Genomic DNA, 19,071 nt, shown 5'->3' with positions numbered 1-19,071 from the left:
GTGAATCTAGAGAGGCGGTGTGACTAGCACAATCGGAGAGCGGAACTGACGATAAGACCAAAGCCATTTCGCTTTCAGAGAGGGTAATTCCTTTATCATGACTAATATCCTCCTGACTTATATTAAAGGTGTTTCCAGTGGCGCCGCGGCGCGCCGACTCCATGTGTCCTGAGGGGGCGGATTTGTGAAAGGAGTGTGGGGATTGGAGTGTGGGATGGGGTGGGAATAAGTGGGGATTAAAATTCCAGCAGTAGTGGGGGTTGGAAAAAAATGATCATATTATCTAGTATAAATAGTTACTATTCGACTCAAGTCCGGCTGAAAGGAAGCATGAAATTTCAAATCAATCGAAAAATCATTGTGAGCAAACCTTAGGTTTCAACATTACAGGTTAACGGCTGGTGCCCTAAAGTTTCTTGCCCCACGCCTACCATAATCTACGCTTGTGGAGTAGATACGGGGGGAGACTAAAGCGATAGGTCCACTGGCGCCGACTCCATGGGGTCTGAGGGAGCCAGATCCCACTCAAAAATTCGTTGTGGGTGTGAGAAAAAAATGCGTCAAGCTTGTCTATTTTCCCGGAGCGTCCAGATATCAAGATTCGAGTTATCAGGCTTCCAATATTGATCATATGACTGTTCTAAAATACTTTTTAAAAAACTTAAAACTCACTACTTATAAAATTTCCCGGTGTAAGATCCCCGGTTTGGGCCCCCCGAATATTTTTTGTAAGTCGGCATCCCTGGGTGTTCCAGGAGGGATCTGCAATACTTCAGGAGGTGGTATAGTCAGTCTTAACACGGAAGGCAGGTAACAGATTGAGGCATCGCACGAGAGCCCATCAAGTAGCCGCTTACCCTCCCTCCGCCATGCAATAGCCGGGGTCTGGTCAACCGCGTGATTCTTTAATCGCACTCCTTTCCGAAAATTTTTCGCTTAAACGTAAACGCAATTAGTATTTTTTATTACATTTTTATTTCTACTTGTGATTTTACGAAAAAAGAGTCTAGTTTTCGTCCCAGAGTTTCAGTTTAGTTTCGACCCGAGTTAGTTTTGACTCCGATTTCGTTTCGAACCCGAGTTTAGCTCACAGGATTTAAACCATTTCGCTTCGTTTCTACACTTCGCTCCCGGGAACGAAACTCTTGAAATTTTACTGGTTTTGACTTCCGTTTAGTTTCTATTGCCATCCCTGCTTCTAATGCCTCGTTCACATTACGACTGTCCTAGCGATCGTCCTAACGATAGTTGGCCGAACTAGCCGTGTGAATGTATGTCATGACAATAGTTCACGTAGTTCCGAACGTTGCCACTTTACGATGGTTAGGCGCTGGGAGACCGGAAACGAAAGCGACAAGAGAAAGACGAAAAGCTCGTGAAGCTCTATTTTTTTCATGGATTTGTCCCAGGAAGGAAGAATATGGGAGGAAGAAAAATTACTCGGTAAGTACACGTTGAACACAATAATATCTTGTCCCTGCATACCTCAACAGCTTTGCTAACCGTCGATTTCCCGTTCACTTTAGATGTCAGCACTAGAGGGCAGCACAGGTTTTAACAGCCGTCGTGTGAATGTACGATAGTTCCGACAATCGCTGGAACAATCGTAATGTGAATGAGGCATAAACATAGTGTCAAAAATGGTCGAGGTGAAAAGGGTAAAGGCTTGCTTGGTGTTATTGCCGGGGAGTTTAGCAGTGGGAATATGCTGGTGCCGTGGCAACGGGTCGACGCCCCCCATCCCCATGCTAACCCCACCCCCTTCCCCCGTCGCGAGTTCTTGGGGTTCTTCTCTTCATTTCGGATTTGATTTATTCCGGCCTACGATCTCGCGCGAGAGAGGAAGACGCTTCGAGATTAAATAAACGACGCCAGGCCCGCACCGACATCTTCGATCATTCAGTAGGGTAGGGTGGGAATAGCGCGCCTGCCGTGTTTCATTTATTTCTCGGGATCTTCGGCGCTTTTAAAGGGGACGTTCGGTGGCAAGGTCGCCGCGAAAGGATCAGTTCTAGACTCGGCCGTCCGGCGCTGTCGTCAGTTCCCCCTTTAAAACGAGGCAGAGGAGAGAAGCAGCCTTCTCTCCTTTCACTATCCGCCTATTTGGCTCGGAAAATCCACGCCGTTCCGAAGAGCTATTCCGGATTTGCATTCCCGAAGGCGGACGAAGTAACGTTACGAACCGGGCTGAGCGTTTGAATACAGCCTCCGGGCACGGAAAAGTGAGCGCTACAGAGTTTTTTATTCGGCAGGACTGTGTGGGTGAATAACTCGGCATAAAAATAAACGCTACATCCCATGAATGAATCGGCGCAAACATTGCAATTCTGAATTTCCAAGGAATGGATGGAAAAGTTAATTTTTATCTGCTCACTAAGCTAACAATCATCGGCTACTAGGATTCCTTCCTAAAAGTCATTGCCAGAAAAAATGCAATAATAATCTGTTTGACGATGAGTTAAGAGGACGACTTTGCTCTATTATCAATATGAGCATCCACAAAAGGATATTTTTGCTCTTTCTTTGCTACAGATTTCCACAGTTAAGGACATCATTATTAATGTTGAAATGGTCGAAGAATACGAACGAATCAATCTCACTAAGCTAACACTCGGATACTGGGATACCTTCCTAAGAGTCATCGTTAGAAAAAATGCAATAATAATCTATTATACGATGGGCCGAAGGACATTTTTTCTCTATTTTTACTGGAAACGTCCACAATTACGAAGGATGTCATGATTTATGTTGAAATGGCAGAATAGTGCGCATCAATCCCGCTTGTACAGTTTTTAACGGTGACTATCACAATAATCAACAAAATTTTCAATCTGTTTATAAATGTAGATAGCACATTTTTCAGCAACAACACTATTATCGCAAATGCGAAAATTTTACCTCATTACTTTCCCATGCATAAAATTTTCGTAGATAAATAACCGGCAAATATTCACAAGCGCCCCCTCTAAATACTCCAAATATTTAGAACTAATCATGAGTTTTAAACAAGTGATTGGCCGCAATAAAAGGCTGAATGCAAGGGGTCGAAAGAGAGTAATACTCTTCCAATCTAAGAAGCTTCTTAATATCAAAATCCGACAGTACCGAAGTCGAGGGTGTGCTGAAGTCGAAAAAAATATCAAAGCTACTTCTACAAGGTGTGACTCGCTGCCATCCATAGATGAAACTCGAACTTGCCAGGAATCGAAGCTTCTTCCTGTTAGTTCCATAAGGGTTGTAGCCATTAAACTGCATAAAAACGCGTTTTTAGGCTAATGTTGATGCATATACTTCAAAAGTGTTTATTCAAAAGCGATATCTCCAATAATTAATCAGATACAGTCTGGGAAAAATATTTCCCTACGGACGGTAAGGGTAAAATTCGTTTGAAATAATGAAAACATATGTATTGATTATGGAGTGTTTTATTTCTAAAAATTGGGACGGTTAATATTGTCAACAGGTTCTTTTTTTTTAATCATGCACAATGCCATCCATATGCTGACATATACCATGTCCATAAATTAAGAAACATTATAAATGAACTAATTAAAGAGAAAAAATAAAGTTTTCATTGCATCCACCAAACGTCGAACATAATAACATCTAATTTGACATTGGTTTCGAGGTTTTAAACCTCTTACTTAGCTACTCTCGGGGCCACAAAAAATCCTTGTTTATATTTTCCTCAGATCAATAATATTATTTATCCGCCATTCGAGATTTTCTTTAACTGGTCCATACACTTGGGTAATTTTTTTTTAAGTTATGAGTTTATTCCCACTTTTCAGCAAGTGTCCAGGCTTCCATTCCATACAACAGGACTGGTTTAATGATTACTTTATACATTTGAAGTTTAGTTCTTCTGGTCAGTAGTTTTTTTATCAAAGTAGTTTTGATAGACTCTAATGGAAACGTTGAGCTAAAGCCAGTCCACATTTGATTTCTTCCTCTTCGTTGCTTCCATTAATTATCGTGACACTCAGATATTTAAAATTGTTTATTATTACAAAATTTAAAGTTTATACCTCTAAGTTTGGCTGATTATCAGCTAAATATCACAGGCAACAACTTAAATTTTATTCAATCCAACATCCTCTAATTTCTGTTAAATCCCGAGCTTATTCTCATAAATACATTGCATAAATCTGCCGATGGTTTAATTGTCATGCTTTAACAATTTTTCTCCAGAAAATAGTCGGAATTTTTCGAGAAAAAAGAAAAATTTATTTTGGGAAAAGGTAAAACTCATTTCTGAGAAATTTAAAGGCGAACATATGATGCTGAAATCAATAATCGAAGATGAGAGGAATGCGCCCCAGAGATAATCGAAAATCTCTCATTTTTTACGCCGGCGGGATACTCTAACAGCTAAAACTGCCTGATACAAAGCTGCAAGCCGCTCGACAGACGTACAGTGGCAGGTATTAGGAAACCAGCTTTTTACCTCTCTATGTACCAAAAGTTAAACTTTTATGTGGGATAAATAATCTGACTACGCCCTTGCGTTCATTTTAGTTCGTCATAGTTGAGAATAAAAATAAATTTCTTTACCCATCCGTATAGCAACGCAGTCTATCTTATTTTACCGTCTCTATAGAGACCTGGCTTTTTAAGGATGAAGTTCTACGTGTCACTTCGAAAGATATCTGATATTAATTGCTCAACTTATTTGAGCCTAGCACGTTGTTCCCGAGTCGCTAGTGGCTTCCAACCTAATCCACGTCAAAGTTGTGTAACGCTCTTTTTTCTTCCGTAGAAGTTTATGAGGAATCGCGTTCCTTTCCCTTTATACTTTTTTCCTAAGCCGGAACCCATATACTCGCCTTATATTCGAGGTGTAATTGACGAGTGCTAAGATGCACCTCCATTCCACTTTTTCGTCCTAATAACTTCACACAACGCCCTTGTTTAATCCTAGCTTCCTGAGGCATTTTAACATAACGACTTTTAATTTTAAATCAACTTAACTCACATCCTCCCTGAAAACTTTCAGCTTGTGATTGTGAAGATGTTAAGGTTGAATTAATCCAGTGAAATATTTCGGTGATACATCAATTCATTTCTTCTGAATGACACGTAGCCATATAGCTTCACTGGTTGTGAAGGAGTTCAGAATCTAGTGCTTTTCAATTTCTGCGAGTTTCCTTGATGTAAAGGAAGAATCTTAGGCCCGTTTCAGTTCGTCATTGTTGAGAATAAAAAATGAATTTCTTTACCCATCCGTATGGCAACGCAGTCTATCTTATTTTACCGTCTCTATAGATACCTGGCTTTTTAAGGATGAAGTTCTCCGTGTCACTTCGAAAGATATCTGATATTAATTGCCCAACTTATTTAAGACCAGAACGAAGTTAAGAACCCCCCTTAATTTTCTTTGCGCACCCTGTTGTGGCACATAGAAAATTAAAGGTTTGTGTGGTGGCTAGAGTGTTGGCTTCCCACCCGGCGGGCGCGGGTTCGAAACCCGGCGTTGGAAGAGAATTTTCAGAGACTACCCGATCCCTGTTTGAATGCTGTGTGGAGAACATTTCAAGCGCAACACTCCGTCCGTCGGATGGGACGTTAAGCCGTGGTCCCCTTGGCGCCTTTCGTTAAGAGCAGGCTAATGCTGACGCCAGGTTTCTCTCCACCCTTCCTTACCTACCCCTTACCTCATGGCGCAAATGACCTCAGCTGTCGGTCGCCTCTCCCAAATACCAAAGTGGATTAAGTTATTGCCAGCTACAACAAAGTATTTGCGACAGTTCGTCAGCAAAAAGGAGCAAGGGGTTTCTTCAAGCGCTTCATATGCTCAGACTGGTAGGACATAACCATATGACTACGGTGGGTGGGAACTCATCCTACCGTGAAACTCAACTCTTAACTTAACTATTGATATTTCTTTTATGTGTTCCCTACGATATGTTTGAATTCTGAACGTAACTCTAAAACTGAATTCTATTATTATACCGAAGATGAGCGGTATTTTTTCTGAGAGAAATAAAGACCTCTTATCTAACTTCATTGGTATACTGTAATGATTTTGGTATTATGGTAACTCTCATTTATAGAATATGTAGGAAATATCTTTAGCGATTATTTTCGTCAAACAATTGCTTAACTAACGTTCTATAATAATAATGTTAACACAAATTACTACGTAGTTTTTTGTCATACACTACTGAGAACAAATATATAGATTTAGCAATTCTTTTGTCAATTCTTTGTACTTATATTCTGCTAGATATCTAATTCTATGGCGTATTCGGCATGGCTTGCCAAACGCATTTATTTTTGGCTTATAATACCACGGATAACTACTGCAATTTGATCCTGAGAGGTAAATCCAATATTATAGAGGTTTGAAGGGGTCCATAAAAACATATAGCCTAAATGTATAACACGTAGATTACCGGTAGATATGGAGTAATGATTGCTTGTAGTTCATTATATTCAAGACTCAATATTCAACATGTTTTAAAGAACTTTGAAAATATAAAGAACCGCAGCAACTCGTTCAAATCTATGACATTTTAGGGTAATCTAGAGTAATTTTAGAGGAACTATTATTAAAAATCCAAATCATGTGTATTTTTAGAATTGTAACGATCAAATGTCATGTTTCTACTCGTTATTAAGCCGATAGACTGGTAGGTAACCCAGATATTACCGGTTAATAGTTTACTACTTTTTACGAATTGGAGTGGAGTAAACTATTAACAAGGGAAAATGACAAAAGATGAAACACTGTTAAAAACCCAAATCAAGTGTATTTTTAGAATTGCAATGATCAAATGTTATGTTTCTACAAGTTATTTAGCCAATAGACTGGAAGATAACCCAGATATTACCGGTTAATAGTTTGTTACTTTTTACGAATTTGAGTCGAGTAAACAATTAACAAGGGAATATGACAAAAGATGAAACACTATTAAATATCCATAAGTATTAAGCCTTGTTCACTTGACTTAACTTGACTTTACCTACCATACTAGTGTCTTGAAAACTTTTATTTTTTTCTCCACAGATTAGAGCGGCGTAACCTCACTTGGCTTTGCCATTCATCGATAAAAATTGATATTTCTCTCAGTAGCTAGGAAAATGGTTGCGATTATTGAGAGTTGTATGAACTGCCGAAAGTCTTCACAATCGGTGCCATGGTGATGCGCGCTCTGTGCTGTAATAGGCTGAATATTTCATTAACCGGTCATAATTTTTTTTTTTTTTCAAGTTAGGCTAAGTTCACTTGTTGTGAATGGAGCTTGAATTCAGAGAGATGTGACCCAAAGTTAGACGTTATTACGACCGAGGAGAAAGGGTATTAGTTAAAGAATTAATTTGCAAGTTGTAAAGCACGTGTTTCTTCCCTCAGCGGTAACACTTGTCGGGCAAGGACGGTAGTTCAAGCGATAGATGTATCTGCTTACCTGACGTTGTTGTGGCGCTGCACGTACATCTCGTGGAACCTCGTTTGCTTGTTCGACATCTCCTGACAGGCGTCCGCCATCTTGAGCATTATGCTCCTCTTAACCTGAGGAAAGAATAGAAAGGGAGAAAGATTACGAACTGACTATTTATTATAGCATTTGGAATTGGGGACATGAACGCAACAGCCTTTGTTGTGTTAAAATACAAGATTACTCTAATTATCCAAACAATAATACAACGCCTTCTATGGGGCGAGATCAAGGTTTTATTTCATATATCCCCCCCGTCATTAAACCAATACTAAATATTAAAAGCGATTCGAATTTCAATTTAAATAAAAATGAAAAAAAATTAATAGTAACGGGTAAAAACAATTAATAAAATGAAAGTACCTGGTGGTACAGAACAATACTATTGTGCGAAATATGAAAATTAACTGGTATGGCACGAAATACATTTATAATTTTCAAAAAGATCATATTATTTTCCAGCATTCTTTCAGTGTACTTGGATATTCAAATATAATAGCTTGCGATTTGCAAGGGTTTACACTCAGAAAATTGGATTTGTTCCAAGTATTGATTCATTCTTGGTCATTATTTAAACGACGACACTGAAGTCACGGCCATGGGAGCAGTTTAGTATTTTAGTACGAATGAATTGTCCTGCTATGCCATTTTCTCTCCCTACGTCCAATTTGAATTTCCTGTGCTTGAATAAAGTCATCGAGTCTCATTGAAACTGACACAAGAAGGCAATAATGGGTCTACGAACGTAAAAGTTTATGTATTTTAATAAATATGTATCACCTTTAAAAATCAAAAAGCCACAACCTCAGTTTAAAAGGCAGAGTAAAGTCCACTCCTTGCATGAAATTTAAGTCTTTACGTTCACCAGAGGACAAACTGACTGAAAAACTTCACGAGACTTCAATTACCTACACTGACTTTCCTAAATTCATGCCCTGGAATCTGCACTTCGAAGTAAATCTTAAGATGAAAGTAATATGAGGTGGGGATCCAATTTGGCGTTAATGATACCTTTAAAGTTTGAAAAGATTTATTCGAGTATGGGGTGAAAAATCATGTCTACACATTTTAAGCAAGACCAATATGTGTCGATGAGATATTGTATTATTTACAATCACCGCAACTCGATCAAAAAATGGAAATACTAAATTATAAATGAAAAGAGGAAAGTAAATTGAAAACTTCTAGAAAGAATAGTATAAACTGACACGTTAAAGCATATTTACATTCATTACGTCAATGGAAATTCAGAATAAAAACACATTCAATGCTCGAATTTCTAAATAAATATACTAACACATATATATCATAAACTTTTTTCCTTGTCGTGACCTCTATTTTTAATGACTATGTGCATCTTGAAGTTTAGGTCAAAATGATGCAAAACTTTTATGCTGACATTTTGGTTTATTTATGAAACATCCTCAGGGCTTTAAATGAGAAACGTGTGTATAATATTGATACATAAACAAAATTAAAGGCTACAAACAATATTTTTTACGATAATCTTATATATATAAAAGAAAGTCGAAAATCGTGTTAGTTAGAACACTTATAACTCGAGAACGGCTGCACCGATTTTAGTGACATTAGGCTCTTTGGATTCATCTCAGCCCCGGATAACATATAGGACATTAAAAAATAGGAAAAGTTCACAAAAAAAATCAACTTTACCATAGAGATATGTTTTTAGGAGTTGATTGTTAAGACGGTGAAAAAAATAAGACTTTCTTTCGTTTTTACTAATGTATTGATTGATCTTTTTAACAATATTTAAAAAATTTAAATGTTCTAACATGTTAAAATTTAAAAATATTAAAGTAATATTAAAATAGTATTAAAATAATTGAATTAGAGGTAAGCTCAGCTCGAATTGAGTTGTCAGCAAACACATAACTACCGTGTGTGTAAACAAATCTCCAAGCAATTGTTGAATATCAGTAATGTCCGTGTACTCTGCATAAATTCAAATCCTTTAACTTTGTAATAAACGAAGACGAAGTCACCAACTATCTATCTGAATATTTAAAGTCCTTGGACGCACCTGGCTCACCACGGCACGATTTACAGCTAAAGGTAAGCTCTGTGTTCATGATCTTTCGAAACCTAAACCAACCAAAACTATCCAACGGAACGTGTTTGGTTATTTAAAAAAACTGATAATGAAAGTGATTCACGCCACTATACTCAAAGGAAAATTCAAAGATGAGGAAGTTCTCAATCCGAAGATTCCATGATCCCAACTTATATGCCCTTTTGAGCTTAAACGTACTCAATTTCCAATTCGTGTTGCATTCGTGATAACGATTAACAAAGTGCATGGTCATGCAAATGCATTTTTGTGATGTTTGTTCTCATGTGTCAGTGAAAACCCATGATTTTCTCATGGAAACAATATGTGGTATGTTTACGAGTCGGTAAACCATCAGCTGTATTTCTTCCTTCGCTTCAAGGGCGCAGCTAGGAATTAAGGATAGGCGCAGCTAATACTGGCGGGTCTGTAGGGTATAGAAAAATCGCCAAGGTAAGCGAGAGGTGTGGGGGCCCTCCCCCGGTTATTTTTTGAGATAAATGGTTCAAAATAGTGGGTTTTGCGGCTGTGTGAACAGTTAAATATGTTTTGTTTGTTACTCATCCGTCCCCCTAATATTAGTAACAAAAGTTTTTATAAAAAAGTTCTCTGAGCTCTTGGGGGTTTTAACCCCCTAAAACTCCCCTCGCTGCGTCCCTGCTTCGCTTCGCTATTTTTATTTAGCTTCATTCGCTTTATCTTGCGCCTGATAACAAAACAAAAACTGTTGTCTATCAGAAGGCGCTTGACGCAAGACATTAAACCCGAATGTGTAGGGCACACCGTGGTGCGTTTACGCATGCAGCACGTTTAAGCAGTGCATTTTTTCCAAACAGAGATACTATAACTGGCGCGCCTAAAGTCATTTGATACGAATGCTGCTTCTTAGGGACTTTTCTTACACTATTTTGAGCATCAGTCAAGCGTCGGTCTAGCGTTGCGTTAACCTGCCCCGTGAACGAGCCAAGTTTACGCTACGGACTTAAACCTAAAAACATTTTTTTACGGTTAATAACACAAATAGCCAACAACTGAATGCGTATAATTTTTATTTCATCAATATTTTCTCATTTAATTTATAATAAATCAAATATGATTAAAAAGATACAGCCGCTTTTTATTTATAAATGGTGCAACTAAACTATAAGTTCATTGAATGTTAGGCGGTACGAAGTTCGCCGGGTCAGCTAGTATAATCATAAAAAGAAGACAAGAATTTTGACATGCTTTATTTTTGTACAGGGTTGTTTATTGATAGTAACTAAGTTATTATCTAACTTAGTTACCATCAATTTGGATTAAAAGCATATGTTGATATATCATAAATAATTAAATATTTCATTTACAAAAATAAAATATAATGATGGCAATAAAATGCCTGAACGCTATTATTTGGTGTTCCAGTAGATAAATCAGTAACACTCAAGAATGATGGAACGCCACGTAAGTGCACCGTGTGGAATAGAAATGGTGCATCATAATATGTTTGCAATACCCAAACGATATTTTCCTGCCAGATAATCCTCCTTTCCGCCAGTACAACTTTTAAAAATCTGCATTTGGAAGAGGAATATTGATTCATTTTAAAAACTTCATTAAAATTCACGGAACCTCATCCAGAAGGGAAGATATTACATTAGAATTATTACTGGTTGTTTAGGAAACTCGGAGAAAAGAATGAGCTTTTAAGATTAAAAAAATATGATTTCAGTGGGCAAAATGATTATAATAATGAGGATAAATGTATTTTAAACTATAGTATCAACGGCTTCGTGGGGATTAAAAAGGGTTTCTCAAGCGAATTTATTTATGCCAAATTGAATCATCGCATTTAGCTGGAATTTTTTAAAGATATGTATCGTCATGGATTCTTTCACGAAACAGAAGAATTCTCGAGCATTTTCTCCATCAGCGCCAGAGACCGGAATGCAACAAAGAAAGAAGTAACGTTTCTCCGCAGCTAAATGGGTTGAATGCCCAAATAAAACTACCGGAGTAGAGAATTTTACTCAGCCAGCAGAAAAAAATTTCCTAAGAATGTAATCATGGACATATTCGGGTGCTGCCACCGTGGAACTAGAAAAATTTCATCGGCAGAAATATTTACAGCAAGGCATACATTTTATGAATTAAGGTCTGCCTTTCAAGGACATTGGGATTTTTATGCCGAATTCCACAGAAATTCAATTTAATATTACTCAATTTTTCTTTCTAGTGTCATGAGAATCTTTTTGATGTAAGAACACAGATAACAGTTTATACGTAGTATTACGTCGTTTGGAATAGAAACGGTGCATCATAATATGTTTGCAATACTCGAAAGATGTTGTCCTGCCAGATTATCCTCCTTCCCGCTAGTAGAACTTTAAAAAATCTGCTTTTGGAAGAAGAACATTTATTCATTTAAAATTCCCGGAAAATCATCCGAAAGGGAAGATTTTACATTGGAATTATTACTGGTTGTTTAGGAAACTCGGACAAAAGAATGAGTTATTCAGATTTAAAAAAAATATGATTTTCAGACAATTGCGTAGAGTAGAAGAAAATCAATTGCAATAATTATAAACTCCAGTTATTAAGTCATCATCTAAAAACATTCCAGTCCTTTCATCACAATTGAAAAAAAAGTTTTAAGTAAATTATGAAACCACAGAACCTCCTGTGTTTATTATAGACCGCCAGAGGGAACGTTCACTGGCCGAATTTTACCGACTACAAGCTAATAAGCTACGCTAAGAGCTGTTTACAGGAGTTAATTTCACGATGATGTTAGCAATGAAATTTATAGCTTCCCAGCGCTTCATCATCACCACTGGTCAATAATCACAAGATTGGATTCTCCACTCAATTTTTTAATGAGCTAATTTTTGAGCGGGTTTCGGGGGTTCCGGACCCCTCCTCCCCCCCCCGCCAAATATAAAAAAAAATATTATTTTCCTTCATAAAAGAAAATAATTTTTTGAAAAATCATGAATTGAAAATTTCTTTCACAAATGAAGTTTTTTCGATTATGAAAAAATGTTAAAATTAGTTTAAAACCCATTTCTTAATGCCACGTTTTTCAAAAATTTCCCCCCTGGGGGTCTATGCTCGAAACCGCTCGACTTATCCGAGCGCTCGGCAACGAAGCGAGTGGTGATGTCGAGTGGTATCCCGAGTCGAGCGGAGATCGGTATGCTTGAGACGAAGTCGGCCGAGTGCGACATAGATCGCTCGAGTGACACGAAGGGTGCGTGGCAACGTCGCAGAAACGAGCGCTCGAGAAGTAAACAACAGCTAATTGCAAATAGCAACAGCAAATTTCTGTGACAAATGAGACTGCGAAAACGCTATAGAATACTCGGCAGCCCGGGAAGAAGTTAAAAAGGGTTGATCACAGTTTTGTAAGATATTTACGATGTTTAATTACACTGCGGACTCAATTTCTTACTCCAGTTGGGGCGATGTGGTTCGTGTTCGGAGATTTTTCTGTTTTTCTATCGGATTTTTTCTAGCCTAAGTAAATAAGCGTTTATATTCAAGGGTTCAACAGTCGTCGATGGAAGAATATCGCTAACTTTTGGTGCTCAATATATCGGAATATTAGAGTATAACTGTCTTGAAGAGGATTTTGTGTGCTACGTACTTGTTTACCTGCGCCTGTAATGATTATATTCCTGTGATTAGTAGTGACAAAATTATTTTTATTAGTATTGTAACAATGTACTGTTCATCTTCAGCCACGGCTTGTTTACATCGTTTGTCTCATTGTTTGCCGTAAGTCCACGACTTCCAAAAGGGTAATTATTTAATTAGGAAATCTTTTTGTCGCTTGCAATCACATTTTGGGCCATTTAAAATACATTCGTTGACGAAAGCATAAATTACGTGGATATCATAGAAGGAATCATCGCTAGTGTTGTGATTGTGAACTCGTGTGACATACTTTACGGTTTATAATATCAATTTCTTGTGCGACGTTCATGGAAGTGTTAATGTTTGCATTTTGTAACCATTTGCATGTTACTTCAAATAGCTTAGCCTTGATATAACTCGGACTAAATATACTGAATCAGTTTAAATTTATGATATACTGCTGAAGGAATGAAGGTTTACCAGTGTTGAAATGAAATGTGTGTAGTTTTATGATGAATAATTCATTAAATGTTTCCTTGTTTCGAGCAGTCATTCTGTTTATTTGCGTCTTTCTTCCGTTGGAATACACGGTACGTACTCAATGGCCTTATAATTAGGAAACCTATTTTTAAGTCCCGTAAGGTGTTTGGTTAGTATGATGAAGTAAAGTCAGCATTGCTTGAAACGAAATTCGTGAGCACCGGTAGCAGCGTCAATGAGTGTGACGATATTTGTGATGCCATTTGCATTCATTTGAAATGTGGTAGCAAGATGCATTTTCAATTGCAGCAGTGCTTTTTGTGCCCATGAACGAATGCTCGCAAGGGTATTTACGAAGGTAGGAGAGTTACTTTCATTAGATTTTCTTTTTTATCTTTTCTTTACCTCTTTTTACTTCTATATATATAAAAGAAAGTCGAAAATCGTGTTAGTTAGAACACTTATAACTCGAGAACGGCTGCACCGATTTCAATGAGATTTGGTTCTTTGGATTCGTCTCAGGCGGGGTTAACATATAGGCCATTAAAAAAAGGATAATTTCACAAAAAAAATTCATCTATTTCCTATGGGCATGCTTTTAGGAGTTATAGTAACACAACAATTGATAAGTCGGTCAAAACTACAAATTAAATAATTTGTTTTGTTTTTACCACTTTAATAACTGAATTTAGTAACAATATAACATTTTAATTACTAAATTTATTCAAAATATTAATTAAATTGAAATTACATTTTTAAAATTTAATTCGAGCTGATTGTAAGCCCAGCCGTGGCCCAGCTCGAGTTGACACTTCACTACCGTGTTTGTAAACAAATCTCCAAGCAATTGTTGACAAACGGTAATGTCCGTGTTCCGAATCAAAGATGGTTGATTTAGCGAGCAAGAACGAAGATGTGGATGACTAAAACGAGGTAAATTCAAATAGTTCGTACTCTGCATGGATTTGAATCTTTTAAATGTGTAACAAACGAAGACGAAATCACCAACTATCTATCTGAATATTTTAAGTCCTTGGACGCACCTGGCTTACCAAGGCACGATTTACAGAAAAATGTAGTTTCTGTGCTCATGATCTTTCGAAGCCTAAACCAACCATAGTATCCAACGGAACGTGTGTGATCATTAAAAAATTGGTGATGAATGTGATTCACGCAACTTTACTCAAAGGAAAACTCAAAGGTTAGGAAGTCCTCATTCCGTAGATTCCATGATCTCAACTCATATGCCCTTTTGAGCTTAAACGTATCCAATTTCAAATTCGTTATGCATTCGTGATAACGATTAAAAAATCGCATGGTCATTCTTTCAGTTTTTGTGCTGTTTGTGATCATGTGCTAATGAAAACCCATGATTTTCTCATGGTCAATTTAGCGTGCTATGTTCACGAGTCGATAAACCATCCTCTGTATTTCTTCCTTCGCTTCAAGTGCGTAGCTAGGATAGGGGGTTTTGGGCGCAGCTAATACCACGGGTCTGTAGGGTATAGAAAACTCGCTAAGGTAAGCGGGAAGTGTGGGGGCACTTCCCCCAGACATTTTTTTAAGATAAATGGTTCAAAATAGTGGTTTTTGTGGCTGTGTGAATTGTTAAATATGTTTTGTTTGTTAGTCATCCGTCCCCCTAATATTAATAACAAAATCTTTCATAAAAAAATTCTCTAAGCTCTTGGGGGGGGGGGGGGGGGGTTTATCCCCCAAAGCCTCCCCTCGCTGCGTCACTGCTTTGCTTCGCTATATTTATTTAGCTTCATCCGCTTCATCTTGCGCCTGATACAAAACAAAAACTGTTGTTTATCAGAAGGTGGTTGACGCAAGACATTAAACCCGAATGTGTACGGCTCACCGTGGTGCGTTTACGCATGCAGTACGTTTACGCAGTGCATTTTTTCCAAATAGAGATACTAAAACTGGCGCGCCTTAAGTCATTTAATGCGAATGCTGCTTCATAGGGGATTTTCTTGCACGATTTTGAGCATCAGTCAAGCGTCGGTCTGGGGTTGTGTCAACCTGCCCTCTGAAAGGGCCAAGTGTATGCAACAGACTTGGACCTAAAAACATTTTTTTACAGCTAATAACGCAAATAGCCAACAACTGAATGAGTATAATTTTTATTTCATAAACTGCTTTATTAAACCACAATGCCCAAAATTTCTTAAGCTAAAACGTAAGAAAATTTGTTGAAAAAAATCCGCGTAAACGTGCTCCGATCCACCCCATGTAGATTCAATAAAGAAAATGTCTTTCTGACAAGCAATTTTGGTACTCATTTACGTAGTTTTATTGAATTTGAATCCTTATTTTATTATAATAAATTAAACATGATTAAGAACGATACAGCCGCTCTTGATTTATAAATGGTGTAAGTAAACTGTAAGTTCATTGATTGTTAGGCGGTACGAAGTTCGCCGGGTCAGCTAGTTCATTATAAATCCCATTCTCTGCTGCTCACGAAGGGTATTGATGTTAAGTAGAAAGTTATCAAAATGTCCATGAACATATTTCAATAGCAGTGCATCAATCCCACTTAGCGTCCCATTCGCTTCTGTTGAAAATTTAATTATGTTATAATTTGATTTCGGGACCAAACCTCAAGAGTCAACCGAAGATATCTATCGACTCTTGTAATAGGTAATTTAAAAGCGAAGCTATATGTTACATTCGGAAAAATGATGGAATATAGATAATGTACTATACCTAACACCATTGGAACGCATATCGTAATATAGGCAAAGATAGCACTGCTCCCACTACGTAATTTTTACGTTTCAAGTATTTATTCAATCATTTAAACTATAAAGAACATACAACTAAGTGGCTCCAAAGTCTCTAGCGTCTTTGATTATAATTTAAAATTGTCAGCATGGTCCGAAAAGTGCTAAACATTGTCATATATTTCGTGAAAATATTCCTTAAAGGCATTGATTTACAGACTTTCGCTTCGCTGAATGAAATTCCCTCTGTCCTTTACTGTAGTTGAATTTAGATCAACTATTTCTCCATTTAAATGTAATCACTTCGCTCTGCCATAGAAATGCCATAAATCGTAGACTCAAGTCGAAAGTGACCCATACAACCCAGCATTAAATTCAGTATTTTCGTGTTAGCATCACAAGTATACATAAAGATAAATATATGTTAAAATCAATCCTAGAATTTTCTACCAACAATAATCACTACTTGAACCGCACCCTTAATTGCGCGTTATGGCATGAGTCACTTCGGTAATGCATCTGCCAGCCGTAGATTGATATATAGCAGTGTACTCATCCTGCCCAACGAATGACTGGTAAGGTCCTCCAGCATAAAAACGAAGCGCTGTAAAAACATTAGGCGTTAAAATGCCTTGGAATTATGTTGATCAAAACTCAGAAATAGTGTTTTATCAATTAAATTATTTTCTGGAGAGTAAAATTATCACATCGAAGTCATAGCTAATGGCCTGTAGACAATCTTCTACAATATATTACGAGCACTCCTTTTGTTTCATACGTCAATGCCGAAGATCTTGGCGATTCCCGCACAAAACCTCGTAAGCCGTCGATTAAGTCCGCTGTAAGTTATTTGTTCAACCGTTATAAACGCACGAATTACTTGTGTTCTAATTGAAATTAATTTTTCCAAAACGGAATTATAACCTCGTGGAATCTTAAGCATAGTCGCACACGACAATGAAGTCGTGCACGACTAAAATTTCGAGCATAGCCCCCCTGGTTTTGAATGGAACCCGAACCCCCCCGAACGAAATTCCTGGCTACTCCACTGGCTCCATATTCTTCGATCGCGGTCTTCCTTTTCCGTTCTTGCCATCCACTTGTCCCTCGACGATTCAAACCATCAGGTGTCAAGATAAAGCCTATAAGGTTGTTCCGTTTTCTCATTAAGGTTTTCATGGGGCTTCTCTTCTCTCCTACTCTTCTTAGGACTTCACCATTACTAACTCGGTAGATCCATTTGATCCTCATCATTTTTCTGTAGAGACACATTTCGAATGCCTCTAACCTTGATTTCTCCGCGGCTGTCATTGTCCATGCCTCAATTCTATAATATTCATCCTATACAATATATTCCATATTATTCCAATATAAGTTCTGATGAATGCTCATTCCTCATAATTGCTAATGTTACATAGCATATACTGAAAATAATTCTATCGCTCTTTATTCATAGCCGCACTGCTGATATTGAAAACCGAAAACAGTGGCATCAAAATCATGCCTCAGCTGGGCGGACAACTCCTCGCAGTCCCCTTATGTAGTAATACATAAAAGGAATCTTAGTTATTTTAACAATATCGACTAGCAGTGTCAACCTGATTGTATCATTGCCAGTTTGTTTCTGCTCCGCTACCGGTTGTTGCCTTGTCGCCAGTCGTAATGGCGCTGTTGCCTTTCATAGTGTTGTACCTGTTTTTCGTTGCTATAGTTTTGCAAAGGAGAAATACTGCAGTGGGGAGACAGGAATTATCTTCTTTGAACCGCTCTTTGAACTTTTTCGAGCTTTGAAATATATGTTTTACAATGAGGATCCCACGCTGAGGTAGAAGTTTAACCATCATAGACTAGCAGTGCTAACCTGCCTGTTCCACAGCCAGGTTGACTCTGCTGCGCTACCATCATCACTGGTCAATAATCCCAGGATTGGATCCTACACTCAATTATTTAATGAACTAATCTCTCAACATCTGCGTAAGGGGACTGATAGGATTTGTCCGTCAAGCTGAAGCATGATTTTGATGTCACTACCCTTGATTTATCCGCGGCGGTCCGGTCGTTACCTTGTCGCCTATCGTAATGGCGCTCCTGCCATTCAAAAAGGTGCGCCTGTTATTGTTTTATCAAAGGAGATCCATTGCAGTGGGGAGACAGGAATTTATCGTAGCTTGCCACTGTTTGTCTCCCGTTTTGGGGGAAGGTTATTTTTGTTCCGTTTTTGCACGTTTTTTTCCCGAAACTTCACACAATGTCGAGCTACATCGCTGGGATCAAGTTTAAAAATAGATTCTGCGTCGAACGCATCAAAAACTATCACAGGCTAACTTTAACCACAGAGGCGGTCGCTCTTGACTAATTTAAGAATACCGGGACTAGCCAGTATACTTTGTACGACTGAGATATACCCGTACAGAGTAACACGCTTAATGTAGACAGACTGACACGATACAGACCTTTTCCATTTCCTTTTTTCCATTGGATGCTCTTCCTATCCCTTTCTTCCTATCCCCGGATTTCCCGCTTTCCGATCGAGTGCTTTAGCCCGTCATTCTTCCCTGTGGAAATTTGAGGACTATGCCGGACAAGGTGGTATGGACTGCTGAGCATATGATGCCAAGAGCAGTCCAAATCGTACGCACAGCGCCACAGCCGGAGAGCATAGCCCGAACTTGGTCCACATAGAGACTGTCGCTCTTCACTAATTTAAGAATACCGGGATTAGCTCTGCAGCACT

At 38.1% G+C, this 19,071-nt stretch overlaps 1 protein-coding gene across 2 annotated transcripts in view; it reads right to left on the bottom strand.

Annotated features, from left to right (window-relative positions):
- The window catches only part of LOC124163423 (adenylate cyclase type 2-like), a 579,364-nt gene that overhangs the window by 288,580 nt on the left and 271,713 nt on the right, over positions 1–19,071 (bottom strand). For both annotated transcript variants that reach the window (XM_046540331.1, XM_046540332.1), the window contains exon 4: positions 7,410–7,513. In XM_046540331.1, coding sequence (XP_046396287.1) covers positions 7,410–7,513 — 104 coding nt within the window. The remainder of the gene's footprint in view (positions 1–7,409; positions 7,514–19,071) is intronic.

Source organism: Ischnura elegans, chromosome 8 (genome assembly GCF_921293095.1).
Source record: "Ischnura elegans chromosome 8, ioIscEleg1.1, whole genome shotgun sequence".
NCBI lineage: Eukaryota > Metazoa > Arthropoda > Insecta > Odonata > Coenagrionidae > Ischnura > Ischnura elegans.
Note: the sequence above shows the minus strand (reverse complement) of the source record. Positions and strands in the feature narration are given on the sequence as shown.